The sequence below is a fragment of the Takifugu rubripes genome, chromosome 8 (genome assembly GCF_901000725.2).
Source record: "Takifugu rubripes chromosome 8, fTakRub1.2, whole genome shotgun sequence".
Taxonomy (NCBI): Eukaryota; Metazoa; Chordata; class Actinopteri; order Tetraodontiformes; family Tetraodontidae; genus Takifugu; species Takifugu rubripes.
Window position 1 is genome coordinate 16565273 of NC_042292.1, and position 19644 is coordinate 16584916.

At 53.6% G+C, this 19644-nt stretch overlaps 1 protein-coding gene and 1 long non-coding RNA gene across 5 annotated transcripts; both read left to right on the forward strand.

Annotated features, from left to right (window-relative positions):
* Positions 1-705: 705 nt before the first annotated feature.
* On the forward strand, positions 706-15935 carry stim2b (stromal interaction molecule 2b). Of its 3 annotated transcripts, none has more exons than XM_029839940.1 (13): positions 706-1518; positions 1691-1840; positions 8299-8429; positions 12032-12143; positions 12252-12363; positions 12604-12719; positions 12791-12968; positions 13043-13220; positions 13299-13460; positions 13558-13658; positions 13736-13974; positions 14046-14235; positions 14319-15935. In XM_029839940.1, the coding sequence occupies exons 2-13, from the start codon at positions 1711-1713 to the stop codon at positions 14947-14949; spliced, it is 2280 nt and encodes a 759-aa protein (XP_029695800.1). In that variant the 5' UTR covers positions 706-1518; positions 1691-1710; the 3' UTR covers positions 14950-15935. The 3 variants fall into 3 exon arrangements, with proteins under 3 accessions (XP_029695800.1, XP_029695801.1, XP_029695802.1); XM_029839941.1 differs by lacking the exon at positions 706-1518 and adding an exon at positions 2005-2518 and having other exon boundaries at positions 1779-1840; XM_029839942.1 differs by lacking the exons at positions 706-1518; positions 1691-1840 and adding an exon at positions 4444-4502.
* Positions 15936-17254: 1319 nt separating this feature from the next.
* LOC105416849 (uncharacterized) lies at positions 17255-18845 on the forward strand. 2 transcript variants are annotated; one of them, XR_003889393.1, is made up of 4 exons: positions 17255-17306; positions 18114-18272; positions 18497-18662; positions 18785-18845. It is a non-coding gene; the product is annotated as an uncharacterized lncRNA (long non-coding RNA). The 2 variants fall into 2 exon arrangements; XR_964756.2 differs by having other exon boundaries at positions 17256-17306; positions 18111-18272.
* The last annotated feature ends 799 nt before the right edge of the window (positions 18846-19644 follow it).

The window sequence follows — 19644 nt, forward strand, 5'->3', positions numbered from 1 at the left end:
ACTGCCCCCCCATCCTCCCCACGCAGCCCCTTTCCCTCTGGTATCGAATTATGCTGCTCCTCTCTTTACGTGCGCCACCTGTTTACAAGGACTCCTGCAGTTTTTATTATGCAACCCTTCCCCCCCCTCAACAGAAGCCCCCCCCGACATCCGCACCCGCTGAGTGACCCGACGGCCCCTCCTGGTGGCTCATGGGCCGCATTGCAGGACGATGCGCTCAACCTGCCCTTGAGAAGATGCTACATTGTGTACAACGGTTTTTCCTTGGGATCCAACCACTTTACGGAGAAAATAACTTTATTTACATCGGTGTGAAGAGACCTCGGGTCATTGGAGCAACTTTTCAGTGGTTGACGACCGAAAAACAAGCAGCGAGGTGGTTCTCCGGATGAAATGTTTCTTGAAAGGTACATTTTGATACGGCTCTTTCACTTATTCCCTGTGTGTCCGGGTGAGCAGATATTCAATGATTTTAAGGTGGGTTTTTTTTCCCGCGTCGAGCGTCATAAACACCCAGGGAAAATGCCATCTGAGGCAGCCAATCAGGCGCTGCCATGTTGGGCCACTCCAGCCAATAGGATCGCTCGGCTGGCAGCAAAAGTTGCGTCGCTCCCAACACGAGGGAGGAGGAAGCGACAAATCGGCCGTTCTCGGATTTAATCCCCCCCCCCCCTCCAAAAAAAAAAGTTTTAGGCGGAGTAACCCTCCGCTCGGACGACCCTCGCTTATCTTCCCGAGACAAAATACCGAAATAACGGCTGTGGTGGGGGAGGAGTTCCGTGAGTGTCCCGCCGCCGGTGCCCAAGTTAAAGCCCCGTCAGCCGCCCCCGCCCGTCTTTGCATAGCAACTTCCGCCCTCTCGGCTCGGCTCTCCCTCCCCCCGGTCCGCATCAGCCGGCGCGCGGCTCAGCGTGACAGCGGGACACACAATCTGCCAGAGCCATGACGTGAAAAACTTCATTCTCAAAGTCCCAGAGCGTTTTTCGGGGCCGGCGTCGGTGCGGGATGGATTAGCGGCAGCCGCGGAAGGAAGAATCTGACCGTTTATCGTTATTTTTCCATCCTTTTTTTTTTGTTTGTTTGTTTCTCTTTGATGCAGCGGGATTTGGCACTTTCCCGTGAAGAGGCGGACCCGGGAGGGTTCAGTGAGCTGGAGCCGTCGCCGGTGTTTATGCTCCGTCCGTGGAAGTACCCAGACCATGTCCTGGCGAGACCCAGGCCTACGTGAGGGTTCCTCTCAGCCCCCGATGCTATCTCCATCCCGCGGATATCCTCCCTCTGCTTCGGGAATTCCTCCGCCGCTTTAATTTGTTAGCATTTCCCACTACCCGCCATCAGCTGATTAAAAAAAAAAACACAAACTGGAAAATGGGGTCGCCTCTCGGAATCCTGGAGAACCCATCCGGCGCGGACGCCCGCAGACCCTCCCCCCCACCTGATGGTCTTCTAAAGTAGTTTGGGCTCCAACCCGCCATGAACTATTATCTAGCGTGGTTGTGCGCGACGAGCTGCTAGCCGGTAGGTTGGTTCCGCGAACCCGTCCGCCGCTGCGGTGGATTTTACCCCCTCCCACTCCCCCAGAACCTCACATTTGTTCCACCAGAACTCGTTATTTCTCTTTGACCGCCCACTGCGGTGTGACACATCTTTATGCGCTTCCATCCCCGCTCCCGGTCACGATAATCGCCAGATCCAGCCCGTCCCTCCGCCATGAGTTGCATCCACAGGCTGCTGAACGCGCTGCTGCGCGGACTCGTCATCTATGCGGTACTGGGCTCCGACTGGACCCACTCGACTCTCCACAACCGGCCAGCCGACACTACAAACGTAGCCACCACAGGTAAGCCTGATCGGGTACCAGTGGCTCCTCTGTACTTCCCCCCCCCCCCCCTCACGCCCCCACGTCCCGGTGGTTTTCTCTGGGAATGCCGAGGAATGCCCTCCGCATGGGGCTTGAATGCAGAGTGACTCATGAGCCTTTTCCGCCTTCCCTGCACAATGCAGAGGACGGCTGTCCTCCAGAGGTGTCCCTCAGATCCGCTGCTAGAAACCCCCAGAATGCTCTCTGTTTACGTAGGATGAAGGACGCCTGGGGGCTACAGGTGACTTCCCTCCGCAACACTGGTATTGACATAACCTCATACACGCCGGGGCTCCCCAATCGACACCATTTGATTGTATCGATCTACATTTTTGACCCACCAGAGCTCCCGTAAAACAGTCTGTTGTCGTGCGTCTGGGCTGCTCAAGCCGTCCGGTCCTCCGAGGTCTCCTCCTGACCTTCGCAGGCAGACCCGAGCCGCCGCAGGAAGCGTCTGAGCAGGTGTGCTCGGCGCTAATAGCGGCGGCGAGCAAGTGTGGGGCTCAGAGATTCTGTCCTTGGGGACTCCGGTAGAAGCGTAACCACAAACAAACAACCGGTGTGTCCGTTGAAGAACTGGTCGAACGAGGGAACGACGCCGTGACGGATGAGACGGACGACGTGTCTGAATCCGCCGGGGTGGCTCGCCTCGCAGCGGTGAGGGTTGTTTGTCACGTTAAGGCTAAATTACACCTTTGTCTCCGTTCTTTTCCTTTTCTTTGATCTCCTGCCTTTTGAAGACCTTCCCCACCACCTCAGCGTCTCTATAAAAGCACCATTCCAGGGTGGGTGTTAAATAGCCGCGCAGTTTGTTCCCTCAAATCTTCCGTGACAACTTTGTGGGTTCAGCTCAGACGCTTCCTTCAAGACGACGACGTCGGCCTGTCCCGGGGAAGGTCAATGCCCCGCCGCGGATGATGGCTGCAGGGCTAAAACCCCAAAGATGATAAAATGATTGCCCTCAAAGCTCTTATTGGCTGAAACTTGCTCTGTTTTGCTCAGGTTTGTGTGTCTTCACGATGCGGCTGCGTGTGCAGAGGCTCTCACAAGCCCGAGGACATCAGATTGTTAATGGAAGGTTTAGCAAATCGAGCTACACACAAGCCCCCAGGACTCACTGCTTTGCTCTGTTTGGAGGCCAGCGTAAGCTAACTAGCATTTAAATCAATTGCTTAGTGGCACAAATGTGGTCCATCGGCATTTAAAAGAAAGAAAAGGAGAAGTTGGTCTTTGCCCTGCACGCATGATTATATTATACTTGTACGTCTCTGTCACGCACATCCTGTATATTCAGGAAGTTGTGGAACCAGAGCAAGTGGAACATCGTCGTGCTTATCGGCAGAAGAAAATCGGTGACTCGGCTCTTGATTTAGCAGCACGAGCGCGGACGTGGCCTCCTCCCCATTTAACGGGGGTGCGTTTAGCTCGCTGGCGTCCCAACAAACGGAGCTCTTCTGTTGAGCCCGTTTAGCCTTATGTAACATTCCGCTGCAGGAATGTGAATCCACATGAGTTGTTCTTGGCTTGTTGTGTTTGATAAATGAGGAACGCCGGTGACGCCAGTTCACCTGGCAGGTGTGTTGCTGGAGTCCTTCCAGGAACGAGGAAACCTCGGGAGGTTGCATGAGAAGGAAACTGGACGCATCGGTTGGGTTTGCGGTTCGCCCCGAGGGCGCGGAGTGACAAGATAATGAACAGGTCGTGATGTCCTGAGTCGGCAGAGGACATTTTCCGATAAGAACGGGACGCTCTCAACACTGCAACACCGGATCTGCCTCGCTCTCCCGGCGGTTCAGATCCGGCGGGGCGAGCCAGACCGCACGGTGGATGGAGGAACGTGTCCTTTGTGAGAGGAACCGACAGCAGCCAAGAGGACGTGCGTCTCCCGTTATAGACCTGAAGACCCTCAGACGCCTCCTCGATCCCCGTCGGCTTCGCCCAGCTGCTGCCCGCCGCAACCAGGGGCTTTAGCCTTGTGACCTACTATAAGGAGGGGAGGGGGGGCTACCGTTCCCAACACCGTGTATTTATAAAGCAGCTGGTGAGGTTTTCCATCTCGCTGCGACCGCTACTGAGAGCTCACCTGGGAATTTCCGGTTCCGCAGACACGGAGCGCCGAGTTTCCGACGATCGATGACCCCGATCCGCCTCCGAGCGGTGCAGCTACGGCCCTTTTTGCCCTGTCACTTCTAATCAGGAACAACTTTGCCATTTGTGGCCTGTCACACGTTGGGATGAAGCTAATTTTGAATCCCTGAGCTGCCGAACTGGTCGTCGATGTATTTGATGATCTCCGGAAGGACCCCGGGGAGGGATGTAGGTCATAACGCTCAGCTGCTCCCTGCCTCAGCCTGGGAGGAAGTGGGGGGGGGGGGCATATTATTGCAGCTATGCCTCACCTAAAGATGACATTAGACTGATAGTACGTGACAGGAAGAAGCCAAAAAAGTGCGTCTGTGCCGAAGGAACACTTTATCTCGGCTCTGCAAACCAAATCCTGCTTTATTTGTTGTGGGTCTCAGGAGAGGTAAACAGATTTTGGGATATTTGTGTTCACAGCCTGGCCTCCAGGAGCCGTGACCCCTGATTTAAGGGACTTTCCCCCGGGAACCGGCACGTCACCGAGTGACCCGAGAGAGAGGTGTGGATTTCTCCGCTGTTGAGTCTGGCCCCACAGAGGTTCCTGCATCGGAGCGCGCCCCAGTTAGGGTTGGGTTGGGTAACACAAGCGCCACGGAGGAAACCCTAGAACTGCAGGTTCTGCTCTCCTGCTTGTCCTCCAGGAAGCGTTGCATGCTTTTAAAAAACGTGGAAGTAGGCGCACCTCTTGCAGCCCTTGGAAGCTAGCCGCTAGCCGATTCTTCTTGGGAAAAAAAACCTACGTGACTCCTGTGAAGCAGGAAGTTAAAAGACGTGCCGGAGACTCTGGCAGGCGACCAAACCTGCTGGCTGCTGTCAGCTGCAAATTGTTTTCACGCAGGGTTTCCCCGTGTTAGGCCAGTGACGCGAGCGTGCAAAAGCCATTACGCCAGCTCGCTCTGACAGCGTGGACAAATGAAACGGTGGCGTCCAAGAAGACAGAGTTTACCGGTCGATCCTGGCGGATGGGACCGGAATTGTCAACGACCGCAGCACACAAATGTGAATGTAAACAAGTCGTAAAGCCAAACCGCTGCCGAATGCTAATGTTGGCTGTTGCCACCTCAGGACCCGACCGCAGTCCTGTCCAACTTTCTGGGGACGGTTGACCTGTGAGGAGCGAGCGAGCTTCTCTGTCCTGCGCTGTCATTAGGACATTCCTGAAGTGTCCGGCATGAGAAGTATCTCCTTTTGTGGAAGTTCTGGGATGGGTCTTAGTGCCCCTTCAGTCGTTTTTGCTGTACTTGCCCCCCCGCTGACCTGATATGTGGCTTAAGCAAGGATCACAACTGGGTACAGTGGAAGCGCTGGGCTGTGTCGGCTCGAGGAAAAGAGTTGTCCGAACTCTTCTAATTCAGGGAATAACCCCCAGAATGCGTCCCTCTCTGACCGGGTCTCCTTTCACCATACTAGCGGCATTTGGAAGTGCTGAATGATATTTAAGACTTGCTAACGGCTGCTGAGGAGCTGAAATGGTAGAAGCCTCTGAAGCTTTATATACCCGCTTTTAATACTGAGCCGTCAGCGTGACTTATGTTCCACAGCACAGGTCCGGTATGCTCTGGCACCACAGTCCCCCTCACGTCCCTTAGTTCTGACACAATTGTTACATCCGGTGCAATTCCGGACAGTCGGGAGTTCGGATCGCCTCCGGCTGGACGATTTGCTGCTCTTGGGGTCGATGGAAGCCTCAGAAAATCACCGACCTCGTCACAGTTTGATGAGCTGCCTGAGACAGCGAGACAACTAGCTGGTCTGAGTTTCGCCGCAGGGTTTCTGTTAGCGGTTAGCGCCCAGCCAAGCCCCGACTTGTTCTCCGCAGCCACTGGGTCACATCTAAAATGACGGAACAAAGAGGTGGGACCGGTTCTGGCATTTGCAGGATTTGTTTTGTCTGTCCGGCACATGTCGGTGGAAATGAAGGGTTTCAGGCCCAGCGGCGAGTCTCAGTTGTCTCGCTCCAAAAATGTTGTTGTTTCCCACATTTCCGTGTGAGGCTCCCAAGCCTGTCCACGGTCCACGAGAAGGACGGAAATCAAAGGGAACAAAGGGACCAAATCAGATGTCCAGCCGCCAGTGGACAGAAGGCGCTTGAGTGGCTGCGATTGGTGGCAGGGACAGATGTTTGGGAGGGTCCACCGAGCCCAAAGATGCGTTCGTGACCCACCGTCAGGGCTGCGTCCTCGCTCGTCCTTCTCGGTTGGGTTTCTTTGATCCGTGCAGGACATTTGAGACGGCGCGAGCGGTGCTGTTGTCTCGCGGAACAGAGCGAGCAGGAAACAGCTGAGGACAGTTTGGTTGCCACGGTCTCACGTCCAGCCCGTCGTATCCTGCCATCTTAATTCCGCATCACCGCCACGAGGATCGTCTTACAGTCCTCGTCCCTCCTCGTCTGTCATCTCGCCCAAGGTGTGTGTTGGGGGGGGGGGTTGTGTTTGGAGCGCCAACATGCACGAAGCCCCCTGTGGCTCACATGGATGCACCTTTATGTCAGTGTCACGTGATCTCAAAGCTTTTAAACCATTTTGATGTCAACGTCCAAACTTTCCAGGACTTTCCAGGACGGTTATTCATCCGTTCTTTGGAGAACACTCGTGTTTAGCATGAGTTAATTTGCATAAATACAACCCCCCCCCCCCGCCACCCGTCCTGTCAGAGAGCTGATCTGAGCTAAATTAGGACGCACGTGATTCGGGGGGGGGGGGGGGGGGGGTTGTCAGAATCTGTCAAACCTGCGCAACAAAGGGTGTTTTCTGACACCTCGTCTGCTAACGTTGCACGCTCACGATACGGTGGGGGTCATGCACGGCCTTTCCAGTTGTACAAAGAACTCCAAAAATCCCAGGGGACCAACCCCCCCCCCCCAAAAAAAAGTCCTCAACATCCAGCTTCTCGTCACCTGATTTCCCATTTAAGCAACAGAAGTAATAAAGCTAAAAAATGTGCACAAAAAAAGTCCTTTGAAGCTTTTGGGGTTGACTTTAAAGACGTTAGCTGACAGCTAAACGCCTTTGTTATCGGCTTCTTTTGAATTAAACCTGCCTCGCCCCCCCACTTAGAATTCTGGCAAACCGAATTAGCGTAAACCGCCGGTGTCCTCCTGCTGTGTGTTAGCGCGCGAAAACATCTGCACGTGCGCGTCCGCCGCTTCTACGTCCTGACAGCTGGAAGCCTGACGGCTGCAAAAATAACCCAGCGCTTTCCAATTTCGGCGTCTTTTGGAAGCGCTCCTTCCGTCTGTTGTGATCCGGCGCGCGTCCCCCCGGAACGCTCGGGGTCAGCGGCGGCCACTTCCTGTCACATGGTCCCTTCATTGAGGTGCCAGAAAATGTTCCAAAACAAGCTCAAAAATAGGACGGCGGAGTGGGAGCGGCGGGCGCTGTCATCTGTGACTATCCCACTAGGAGGCCCAACCTCAGCGCTGACAGCAGCTTTTGTTTCTCCCCCTCGTCTAATCTGGGAATTATCTCCGTTTCTTTTTTCTTTTTTTGGTCTCTGAGCCTCTGAAGATGGATTTCGTGAAGGTTTCTGGATGCTTCGGAACAGAATTAGGCCACCAGAGGTGTATAATTATCAGCAAGTCGAAGGCCTTCAGCTAAAGACGCACTTTCTCAGCCATTTGTGTTTTAGATGTGGGAAAACAAGCCGCTATTTGAATAGTGTCTTGGTCAAACATGCACTCATGCTATGCAAACAATAGCTATGTAAACGCCGCTGTGGAGCTAAGCAAATTTATTATGCAACAACTTTTTTTTCCCCCACCCAGACTCCGAAGCAGCTGACGTGGTTGAGCTTCGTTACTGTGCAGACACAAACTCAAACACTCGCGTCTCCGTGGCCGAGGCCCGTGCCGGTTCGCCCGGCGTCCGCTGGCGTGCGTCCTGCACCCAAACGGCCTCTCATGCAAACCTGACACCGGTCAAGTCAGCAGATGTCTCACTCTCAACTGGACAGCCAAACAACCCGCTGACTTAGCATCGTGTGGTTCGTTAGCGGGGCTAGCATGTTAAAAATGTAGCCCGGCGTTCTTATACTTGTCTTAGCATTTGCATGATTTACTTAGTCATTTTTTTTGGTCTGTTTGCTGTCCTCCTTTCATAAATAGTGATGCCATTTAAAACCCTTTTCTGAGGCTGTTAGCCTGCTAGCTGCAGAGGAAGTTGCATCATTAGGAAAGTGGCAGCGTTCCATCGAAACCCCAACTTGTGCTTCAGGTGTCGCCGTCCTTGCGAGCGACGGCACGAGCCCCCGAAGGTTGTTGGCCTTCAGCTAAATAACGATCAGTCTCCCCCCCCCAGATCCCTGCCTGGCCGTGATGCCGCCGTGCATGAGCGAGGCCGACCGTTTCAGCCTGGAGGCGCTGCGGCACATCCACAAGCAGCTGGACGACGACAACGACGGCGGGATAGAGGTCAACGAAAGCGTGGAGGTGAGCTTCGGCGAAGGTTTAATTTTACCGAACGGCTTAAATTAGCTTCGATCCTGAAATACATTTTGAAAAAAAAGCCTTCTGGGTCTAAATTATCTCTGGTTGAGCTGCTGACAGACACAAACGTCTCTGTTTCATACCTCAGATAAGGGATCTCTAAACGCCCCCGGTGGCCTCTTTAAGTCAGTGTCACATGATATCAAAGCGGGCATCAAAGGATCAAACGCAGTTTATGCTAGCTGCTCGCGTTTAGTGTCGGTGGGTATTTGGACCCGGTTCAGTTTGACTCTCCGAATTCTTCCCTCAGGCTGTTGATGTGCGATAGAGGAATCACGCGAAAGTCTGAAACCATCGAGCCGTTTATCTTCAAAGCCCGACAACAATGCTGCACCTGTGTTGACAGGTGAATAACCGCGCCTCGGCTCGCAGCTTCCAGCTAAAGACTTTACAAGTCTAACAAATCGCTCCTGGAAGCGGGGCGCTCCGGAAATGGGTTAGTGTAGCGTCTCTGGTCGTGGGCTGGTGAGTCACATGATCCAGAGCCTTTAGGGTCAGAGGGGTCATTTTCAAAAGGCTCTGGTGGCCCTCGGCCCCGCTTGATCCGTGGACAGAAGCCCCCCCTTCCAGGTCTGTCTTTATAAGGACACTCTGCTTCTGTGGTGGCGGACGGACCCGTTTCCTAACTGCTCCAGGACCTGGAGCGTGTGACCGTCTGGGTGCAACACTGGAATTTCATGGGGAAGCGAACCCGTGTGGCCGTGAAAAGATCCGTCTGTCTTCGTGGGTTTTGGTTTCAGTTTCACGCCGCTGCCGCGCGGAGCCTGTTGCGTAAGGAGGAACATAGACCCTCTGAGGAGGACTGTTCGGTCCGGCTGAGGGACCCTTCTCAGATCGACTTTGACTATTTTGTCTGATTCCGTTCCTTAAAAAGCCTCCAGCTGATCCAAAAATTCTGCGGCTAGTGGGAATTAGCAAGCGAGATCGTATGTCTCCCAGGCGGCTTCTCATTGGATTAGACTTCAAGCACTTTGGCCCCGGGGGCCATAGAGACCCAAAAGTGTTGCCCCAGCAGAACGTTCCATGGTTCTAGCAGCAGAACGGGGGGCAGGGTCGTTAGCTACGAGTTAGCTACTGTGGATCGGCGGGATGAATGAGCTGTAATCTGACCCCGAGTGTGTCAAACGCTCTAAATTGCGCCGCCGTGGCTCAGCTCATGTCGGGAATAGTTTGGCTCCAATTTTCACCAGAGGGGGGGAAGCGGAGCCGAGTCGGCCATCTTCCCTCCGGTCTTCGGTGTCACCACATCCTCCCCGGCGCTACTGAGGTGGAGGGTGAAAAGCAGAGCCGTGACAGGACCTTGTCACCCGCCCGCCCCGATGCCACCTGGCTGAAATCGAACCCCTGGCACGCACACGACTAATTGGACGATGGTCGTACGTCTGCAGGGCTCTATTTACCGGCGGGTCCTGGCTAGCATGTAGCAGACGCTGTACAAGGACTGTACCGATCCGTTTCAGCCCAGTCCAGTAGGGGAGTAGCTAGAAATGCTACCACGAGTTCAGTGACTCCAGGAGACGTTGACGGACGCGTCACATCAGAGCTAACGCGGCGCGTCGGGAGAAAAAGGGTTTTTCATGTGGATGTTGGCAGCAGATTTAAAAGCAAACTGGTGCGTTTCAGAACCGGTTTGTGTGACAGGGGTAAAAGTTCACATCTGGCATGTTTATCTGCACGTTGCGACTTTTATCCTGTTTTTTTTTAACCGCTGTTGACACAACGTCTGGTGGTTGCGTGATATTTAAAGCACACAGGAAGTGAGTTCTGTCATTGCAACAAGCTGCTTCTATTTATAGCTCAGAACCAGGAAGTCACTTTTCCACTGATTTACCTGTTTCCGGATTATCGGTGCTCTTGAGGTCCCCCTTCTGCCGGGGGCTCGTCGGGGTCCCGGCCGGGTGTTGCCCCACCTGAGCCCGTTTATTCTTGGCAACGAATATTTGTGAGTTCGGATCGGGGCTCCCAGGTCAGGATCGGGGCCCCTACAGTCGGACCCGGTGGACCAGTCCAAAGAATGTCCCCTCTTTGTGCTCATCACACTGTAAATGAAGTAGCACAATCTGTAACCGATGCGGCCGAACGGAGAGCAGTGCATCATGGGAAAAGTCTGGAACAGGAGCCCGTTTCTGCCCAAACAGAGGAGTCTTTGTCTGCCCCGTCCCGGTGCCCCATTGTCCCCTGTCCGTGCTAGCCAGGCTAACGCTCGGATGCTGTCTCTTCTTCATTTACCCTCCTCGTGTCCACGTATTCGTCGGGATGGGGGGGGGGTTGCGTAAGCAGCTGAGGCTCCAGGAAGTTTTGTGCCGAGTGACATTTGCAGGACATTTGTTTGGCTCCGCTAGCGCGCGCACTGTGGTCCCGCCGGTGACTCAGCCCGATTCTTTAGCCGGGTCCTCGGCGCCGACGTCAGCGGGGAGGCTAATTTGCATTTGTGTTGTTGAGGAATCGAAGGAAGGCGGAAGAGAAGTTCAGACCTCGTGCTTTTCAGACCTTTTCAGTCGCGATTCGACAGGACGTTCGAGTAAAAACTCGTGATGCTGCCGAACAAATCGTTAATACCGTGAAATAGGACGAGATGGCCGGAAAACCTCAGGTTACGCTAAAACTTTCTATAACGTTGATGGTTTTTACGCTGACACCCGTGATGTCATGTGTGTGGGGCCCCAGATTCTTTGCTTCCTCTGTTAGCATAAGCAGGCTGCTAATGCTAGCGCCACAGAGGGCAAATTTCACCTCCTCAAATGTCTCTTCTCATCCCTCATTATCAAAAAGTCCAATTTCACGGCATAAAAAACAGCTTCAGTGTGCTAATAATGTGAAAAATCGGTATCGGTTAAATCTGTTGAGAAGAAATGGTATTAGCCTAGCCTAGCATGAAAACAACGTTAACACAGTGAGATATTTTAGCCTGTGTAGAAGCAGTATCCCAAGTGAAGTGACAGCATAAACGGTTCCTCGGTTGCCGTTTAGCCAGCTAACGAGATTAGCTCTTGTCCTAGACCCAGCAGCGAGATCCACATGTAAATATTCCGGATTTATAGTTTTGCATGGGTAAACAAACGCATTTGCATTTGTTAATAACTCAAATTGAGTTCTGTAAGTTGGGCGGCGTAGCGTCCTTTAGCAGCGGAATGTTGGAGGCTAATAGCCTGAAGGGGAGAGCGTGCCGGTGCCAAGGTCACCCCGGGTTCCTGGCGCGGCCCTTTCTCTTGTTTTTCTAAACGGCGCCAGTGTTTTGGCAGCTCTTCGGAAGGTTTCCTTGTTTGAGGTTCTTTCCCTTTAATCCCGTTACCAAATGAGTGAAACGCTCGCGCAGGTGGAAAGAGCCTCTTCTCAAAGTCCCTAAAAGGGAAGAAAAGTGAGAAGAAAGCATGCGTGAGCTCCAAAGCCGGCTCTCTGAAGCTCCCCTTCAAAGCAAGCCCGTCTCAAACTGCGACGGCCGCCGATGCCTTCGGAAAAGAAAAATTTAAAAAAAGCCCCCGTTGCCGCGCCCCCCCCCCCCCAACCCGTCAGAGGCTCAGCTGTGTTGCTCTTCACCCCCGCAGTTTATCATAGAGGACATGAAGCAGCAGCAAACCAACAAGCACAGCAACCTGCACCGGGAGGACCAGCACATCACCGTGGAGGAGCTGTGGAGGGGCTGGAAGACCTCCGAAGGTGCTGCCCCACACCCAAACACCCAAACACTCACTCTGCTCACTCCTGTAGCCTTTATTATAATCTGCTCGTGCTTCTCTTCCTTCACCACCTCCCGTCTTTGTCCAGTCCACAACTGGACCATGGAGGACACGGTGCAGTGGCTGAAAGACTCGGTGGAGCTGCCACAGTATGAGAAGAACTTCCGGGACTTCCGGGTCACGGGGAACACCTTACCCAGGTCAGCCTGGCTCCTTGTCCGTCTCACAGACGTCCTCAGCGGCTATTAACGGTCTAATGCCGCCCCCTGCTGGTCAGCGGAGGAAGCGCACTCCAGTTATCAGGAATATTTGTCTGCAAACGCGCTTTAGGTGTTTTAAAAACATTTTTACAACTTTGTAATCAGGCTGATTTGAAGATAACATTTTCTTGCAGTTGAAAGAGACTTTAATCGACTTTTTTTCTCTTCTACTGCATCCAGAATCGCTGCGAACGAGCCGTCCTTTATGTCCCAGCAGCTGAAGATATTGGACCAGCGGCACAAGCAGAAGCTCAACCTGAAGGCCCTGGACGCAGTGCTGTTTGGACCTCCTCTGCGTGAGTAGACGGGGTGTCTGGCGGCCCAAACTGAAGCCGCCGTCTCCTCCTGATCCCCGACGTGTCTGCAGGTCCCCAACACAACTGGATGAAGGACTTTGTCCTGATGGTCTCCATTGTGATCGGCGTCGGCGGCTGCTGGTTCGCCTACGTGCAGAACAAGTCCAGCAAGGTGCACATCTCCCGGATGATGAAGGACCTGGAGAGCCTGCAGCACGCCGAGCAAAGCCTGTTGGACCTGCAGGGCCGGTAGGAGGTGCAGCTGCCTCGGACTGACTGGAAAACGTGGGGAAACGGCTGACGTTCCGCCTTTTCCCTTCCAGGCTCGAGAAGGCTCAGGAGGAGAACCGGACGGTGGCGGTGGAGAAGCAGAACCTGGAGCAGAAGATGAAGGACGAGATCACCGACGCCAAGCTGGAGGCGCACCGGCTGCGAGAGCTGCGGAAGGGCGCCGAGTGCGAACTGAGCAGGCTGAAATACGCCGAGGAGGAACTCGTACAAGTAAATGGGAATTAGCCTCTTTGTTAAAAAAAAAAAAACCCTGATCCGATTCTGATTCAACCCTGGCGTATGGCGCAGGTCCGGAAGGCCCTGAAGCGGGCGGAGAAGCAGATGCAGTCGGAGCGGTCGGTGCCGGAAGCCCTCCAGAAGTGGCTGCAGCTCACCCACGAGGTGGAGGTGCAGTACTACAACATCAAGAAGCAGAACGCCGAGTTTCAGCTGTACGTCGCCAAAGAGGAGGTAACCGTAGCAACAGCCCCGAACACGCCCGCGGCCGCCGCTGCCGCCGCCGGCTTCGAGTCCCCGTCCCAACGCGTCTCCTCCTCCTTTCAACCAGGCGGAGAAAATCAAGAAGAAGAGGAGCTCCGTGTTCGGGACTCTTCACGTAGCTCACAGCTCCTCGCTGGACGAAGTGGACCACAAGATCCTGGAGGCCAAGTGAGGGGACCCCGAGCTGCAGCGGCTCTTCCCGGCTTTGCCCTCGAACCTAACGTTTTTCCCTCCGCCCGTTGAAGGAAAGCTCTGTCGGAGGTCACGGCGTGCCTGAGGGAGCGGCTGCATCGCTGGCAACAGATCGAGAAGCTCTGCAGCTTCCCCATCGTCAACAACCAGGGCCTGTCCAGCCTGACGGCCACCCTCTACTCGGACCACAGCTGGGTGGTGATGCCGCGGGTGGGCGTGCCGCCCTACCCCATCGCGGGCGGGGTGGACGACCTGGACGAGGACACGCCTCCCATCATTCCACAGTTCACATGTGAGTAGGGAGGTGCGGGGTCCTGAGCGGCGTGGCCCCGGGGAGCCCTGACGTCTTCTCTGTCTCCCCAGCGACGGCGATGATGCGGCCCCCGCTGACCCGGAGCAGCAGCCTGTGCCGCTCCCGCCGGAGCCTGCTGGCCTCCACGCAGCCGGCGCTGATATCCGCCGACCCGGACCTGCTGTCCATGGCCGGATCGTCCCACTCCTATCGTCCGGAGGCGGACGGGGAACACGTGGTTTTCAGCTCCGACAGGCGAGGGTACGTAGCCGTAGCTGAGGGGGCGGGGCCGGGACGGGGGGCCGGTTCTCGGCGGTGACCCCCGTGTTCTGCTCTGACCTCAGGGAAGCTCAGGAGGGATGTTCTGACTCCGACTCGCTCAACTCCGTCGGCCGGAAGCAGCTGCACGGAAGCTTCGTGCTGGGGTCCGACGCTCCGTACCGCAAGATTTCCCGCGAGGAGCTGCTGCTCTTCGGCCAGGGCGCCGTCCTTCCCGCCGGCGGCCCCTTGACCCGCGCCGCCAACACCAGCAGCAGCAACAGCAGCAGCAGCGGCAGCCTCAGGGACTCCACGCCCCCCCCTCTGCCCCCCACCCCCGCCGCCACTCCCTGCAGCCCGCCCTCCACGTCGCCCTCCCCGTCCTTGGAGCACCACCCGTTCGGCTCCCCCGACCTGCCCCTCGCCATCCCGGAGTCCCAAAGCATGACCTTCTCAAAGGGGGGCGTGGCCTCTCAGACGGGAAAGGGCACGTACAACGGCATCCTGGAGAAGTCCTACAGCTTCGGCCAGCTTCCCGTGAGCATGCTGCCCAAGGTGGGGCGCAACCCGTCGCTCACCTCTCTGGACTCGGAGGGGCGGAGCCTCGGGACGGACCGCAAACTGCAGAGCGCCTCCTCCCAGGACTCCAGCGACAACGGAGAAAAGATGAGGCGCTCCTCCTCCAAACTAAAGAGCTTATTTAAGAAGAAAAAATGACACTGCCAGATTGACTGGAGAGAAAAAAAATAACGTTTTAGCCCTAATATATGAAAAAAACAACAATGGTCACTGTAAGCTAAAACATTTCATTTCCTACATCACTTCCTGTCAGAGACGGAATGTAGCTCAACTGGGGAGCCCCGAACGCCTCAGACGCCTCGTCCTTCCAGAGCGGGTCGGTTTGTTCCGGAGGAACCTGACGACGGCTGGATTTAATCCCAAACCTGCACAGTTTTCTATTTATTTGCTATGAATGCAAAACCAAAAAAAACCCAAACCTGGTCCCCAACCACCCCCCCCCCCCCCCCCCCCCCCCTCCCGCTCAGATCAAAGACTCTTCCTGCTTCTGAATCTCATTCGGAAAACCCAGAAGAATCCCGCTCAAACTTAGTTGCACTACCGCTTTCCCCGTCGTCACGGAAACGAGCGGGGGACAAACGTCCCGGAGGTGTGAGGGAGGACAGGTGGGCGGCAGCGGTGCAGGTGCACCACGGCAATAGCAGAGCCACCATTATCCGGTGCACGTCTCCATATGTACGCACGTATACGCACTAGTGGATTTCTATCCTTGTGGGGTCCCGGAGGGTCTCGATTATGCACCAGTCGTCCTCCGTCAGTACTTGATTTTGTGTCTTAAACACCGAAAATGGGTCAGATTGTCTGTATTTATAGTGCCATATGCATAAAGGTCATCAGCTGAACACACACACACACACACACTCTTAAAGATGTCAAGAGTTCCACACTGTGATTTCACCCTCCCAGGGCCTGAGGGGGTCAGAGGTCACGGTGGACACGCCGGCGGCCTCCGTTTCTAGGAGAAACACACTGTACAGCGCACAATGAAGGACGTAGCGGCGGGAGGTGTGAGACGCGGAGAGAAACGAATGTTTACGAAGACACGAGGGATTTTTGAGAACATTTTGTGTGTGTGAATATTTGTATACTTTAGAGGAATAAATTAAAAAATACTGGAGACACTGTGTGTGTGTGTGTGTGTGTGTGTTTCTGGTTATTTGTGTAACCGGCGTTAAAACGGCGTTCCCCCGCTGATGGTCTCCACCAACACTGATTACCAAAGGCCGACCCTTCCCATCCAATTCCCCGAGCTGCTTCCTGGATCCCTCCTCCCAGCGGGGGGCAGGAATGTGGGGAGGAACCTCTCTGACACCCCATTCGTCTCGGGAGCCCAGAAAAGAGCGGCGCGGAAGAAAAGGCGCCCGTGATCGCTTTATCAATATAAAGCGAACGCCATGAAACGTGCTCTGATGGTTCATCAATCCGGGGGGGGGGGGGGGGGGGCGGGGCGGGGCGTGATGGTGATGAATGTCTTGTTTGGCCACAACTGTGCGCGCGACAAATTCCATGGAAACCTGATTGCTTTGGCGCCCTGCAGCGGCGCACTCGGCCACAGGGTGGCAGCAGAGCACCGGGGGAGAGAGACGGAGGACGCGTGCGCTTCGTGCGTGCGTGTGTCCACGTACTTACTCATGAGCCGCAAAAAAATAAATAAAAAGGGTTAGTGCATCCCGATCCGCAAACATCCCGGCATATTCTGGCGTAAATGACCCCTCGGAGGTGCACAGATGTACGTACGTCGACATCCGTCGGCGAGGGTTCTTCCTCCCGCCTCCTTCTCCTCCAAACTCAGCCCCCCCCTCCTCATTTGGACCCCATTTCTTGGCAGCGTAATGGGTTTATTAGTGTGGTTAATGCACTGTGACCTCCTGCGGCTCGTCGTCTACCTTCATCGTGTGCAAAATGAGAAGAAACGAGGAGGTTGCGCTGGTTTTTGAAGGGAAGCCGGAGCAGGATGAGGTTAAAGCGGGACATCCAGAGGAAATTTAAAGCCGGTGTGTTTACCCAGACTGGGACAAACCCAGAACCGAAACCGAACTCTGACCAAGCTCACGTTTTCCCGAAAATGCGACCCATTAACTGGGTTTATACGAGCCTCAGTGTGCGTGAAACGTCACCAATGGTTTCGTCCGGTCTGGCGACCCCGTCACGTGATCGCCGGGCTGACGTCTCGCCCGCTTCCCGCAAATATTAGCGACGCAAATATCGGCGCTGAAAGCAAAGCACATTCTGGATCTACAACCGGAAGCAAACTGAGCAAACAAAATGCGCGAAAACAAGACATACAATTAACCTGTAGATGACAACAATAGATCGATGAATATTAGCGAAAACAATCTCCAAACAGCTAAATTGAATCATGGCACCCATCCTTCCGGGCAGTTGGTACAGTCTTAATTAGCAACTTCCGGTATTTAAATAAGCTGCTTCCTACTTCAATATTGTCCCCAATTTGTCGCGGAAGTCAGCAGGTGTGTTTGGAGCTTCCTTTCCAGGTGAGGCTAGCAAACAAACAAACAAACACCCCCCTAAACAAACATAATAATAAAAAATAATGTAGCTTTGATACTGTCGTTAACAGATGCTAATGTTTCCCTGTAGTTCGATGGACAACCAGCTAAAAAGCTTTTTTGGCGAATCAATTAAAGCAAATTTTTTCTCATCACCTGAGCTAACTCAAATGCTAACAAGCTAGCCCTCTGAGCCTGGGGAACTGGCCTTAAAAAATGTTTAATTTTTTAGGAAAGGCACTTTTTTTTAACGAGGTTCTATTAGCATGTCTGATTAATGCTGACTGGAGGATTTTGAGGGGGGGGGGATTAAAAAAATAAAGTTTTAATGAAGTTATACTTTGTTTTTCATCTTGATCTTTCATGTTCTTGTAGCATCTGTCTGGATTTGGGCAACTTTAGATTTTTTTTAGGCTTCATACGAAAAACTTTGTTTGACTTCTTGCTGTCGGTTCAACCAATTTTATTGAATCCAAAGACTAATTAAAATTCTGCTGTTATGTGTATTAATAAGATATCGATGGAAGATGCTGTTTCTCTCCATTTTTTTCTCTTTCATGATCTTTGTAGTCCACTTTGATCTTTTTGAGCGGCTCAAAACTCGTGCCGAAGAGCAACTTTAATGGCTAGCATTACGCTAGCCCCAAATTTCACGACATGTCGCGTCTCAGTGGGCGGAGCTTTTGTATAATTTGTCTCTTCAGTTCCTTGTATTTTCTTAAGATATTTGCTTTAGGCTAAAGTTCCCTTGGTCGCTCCTTCCGACAGAATAAATGAACCTTTTCTCAGCAGAACGGCGCCCCCCGTTGACCGGGCACGTACCTGAACGGCCGACAGAACCCGGAGAACGCCCACGTGGCCCGAGCGGTCGATCGCAGCTCCTGCGTCGGACGCGGGCGTGACGTCACGACCTCGGTGCCGAGTCTCGGAAAACACGGCGGCGATTTGGAGGTTTGGTTTAATTTACTTCAGCGGGTGAAACGGTGGGTCGAAGATAAGAACAAAGGAAGCTGAAAACAAAGAAAAATGAAAGCCCAGAGACGAGTCCGGCGCTCGTAATCGTTCTGAATTCCCGTGTGGCGTAGCTTATCGCGCTAACGGACTCTTGGCCATTACTGCCTTTCCCAACCTGCGTATTTGTACATGTAAAACAAATCTAATTGCTTTTTTAATAGTGTTGGGGGGGTAGAAACATGACCCCCCCCCCCGGCCCTTATATCTAAAAATCTGATCATTGAGTCACGCGTCGACCCTCGAGCTTGATCTCAACGGCGGGCGGATTCGATTTGGAGTGAATTCAGCAGCTTGATGGCGATGAATAAAACATGGCGGCTCCTTCAGGTGAGTGGACTCATCGTCTCCTTTCAACCCCCCCCCCCCCCCCATCTGTCCATCTCTAAGTACACGTGTCATATGAAGACATGACGGCGACTGACCTTTGATCTTCTCTTTGAATTACACAGTTGAAGAATGAAGAGAAATAAAAGAAAAGTGAGCTTTGATCCTCTGTCAAAAAGAACTAAAGAAATTGATCGGAAGAGAAGAGGAGGAGCGACGCATTTTCTCTCCTGGGGGGTCAGATTACTAATTTTGAGGGTTTTGTGTTTTTCCTCGTAATCGATACGTTACAGAAAAACAGCTTGAGGCTCAAACGCACAAAAACCGCCCACGTTGAATTTCTGAGTGTTTTTACAGCTCGGCTCTCGGGGGCCGTAACCGCGCACGTAGGTGGGCAAATTGGCGTCGACGGCAGCTGAAGGAGCCGCTGCCGTTTCATCCCTCGTTGTCTGAAACGGACAAACTTGGAATTTACGGGAATTATCTGATCCGCTGACATGAAAGTCGCTGAGAGAACTGCCGCAACTTTTTAGTTGTTCTTGATTTCCTGCAGTTTCAGCGCGAGTTAGCGTGTTTCGCTACAAAAGCAAACACTTTAATTTTGGACCCCTCTTGTTTTTCGCCACGTTGGCAACTGTTGCGACCGACACTTTTGGGGCGTGTTGAACAGTTTCTCGGTTTATAAAACACGACTGTGGCGTGTTAGCTTCGTGTCGCCGGTGTAGCTATTGTGCCGCTTTTAGCTACACGTCCCATAACTCTACCCCCACCTCCCCCCCCCCCCCCAATTATTCTCTCTCATTGTTGCTCTTTTGCACTAATTGCCAGAGCGCTTGAGTAAAGGGCGGTTAACCGCTAAACAAACAACAAATGCTGAGCTAAAACAACCTGGAGATGAAACCAGCGTTCAGCTTTTTTTAGTGACCTGAAGTGTGTGTGTGTGTGTGTGTGTGTGTGTGTGTGTGTGTGTGTGTGTGTGTCCGAC

Bases quoted from the DNA above. Each gene is read 5' to 3' on its own strand.
- stim2b (XM_029839940.1), top strand. From the start codon at position 1,711: ATGAGTTGCATCCACAGGCTGCTGAACGCGCTGCTGCGCGGACTCGTC. The intron at 12,364-12,603 runs GTCAGCCTGGCT...TACTGCATCCAG, and splicing joins ACGGGGAACACCTTACCCAG to AATCGCTGCGAACGAGCCGT. The intron at 13,659-13,735 runs GTGAGGGGACCC...CGCCCGTTGAAG, and splicing joins CACAAGATCCTGGAGGCCAA to GAAAGCTCTGTCGGAGGTCA.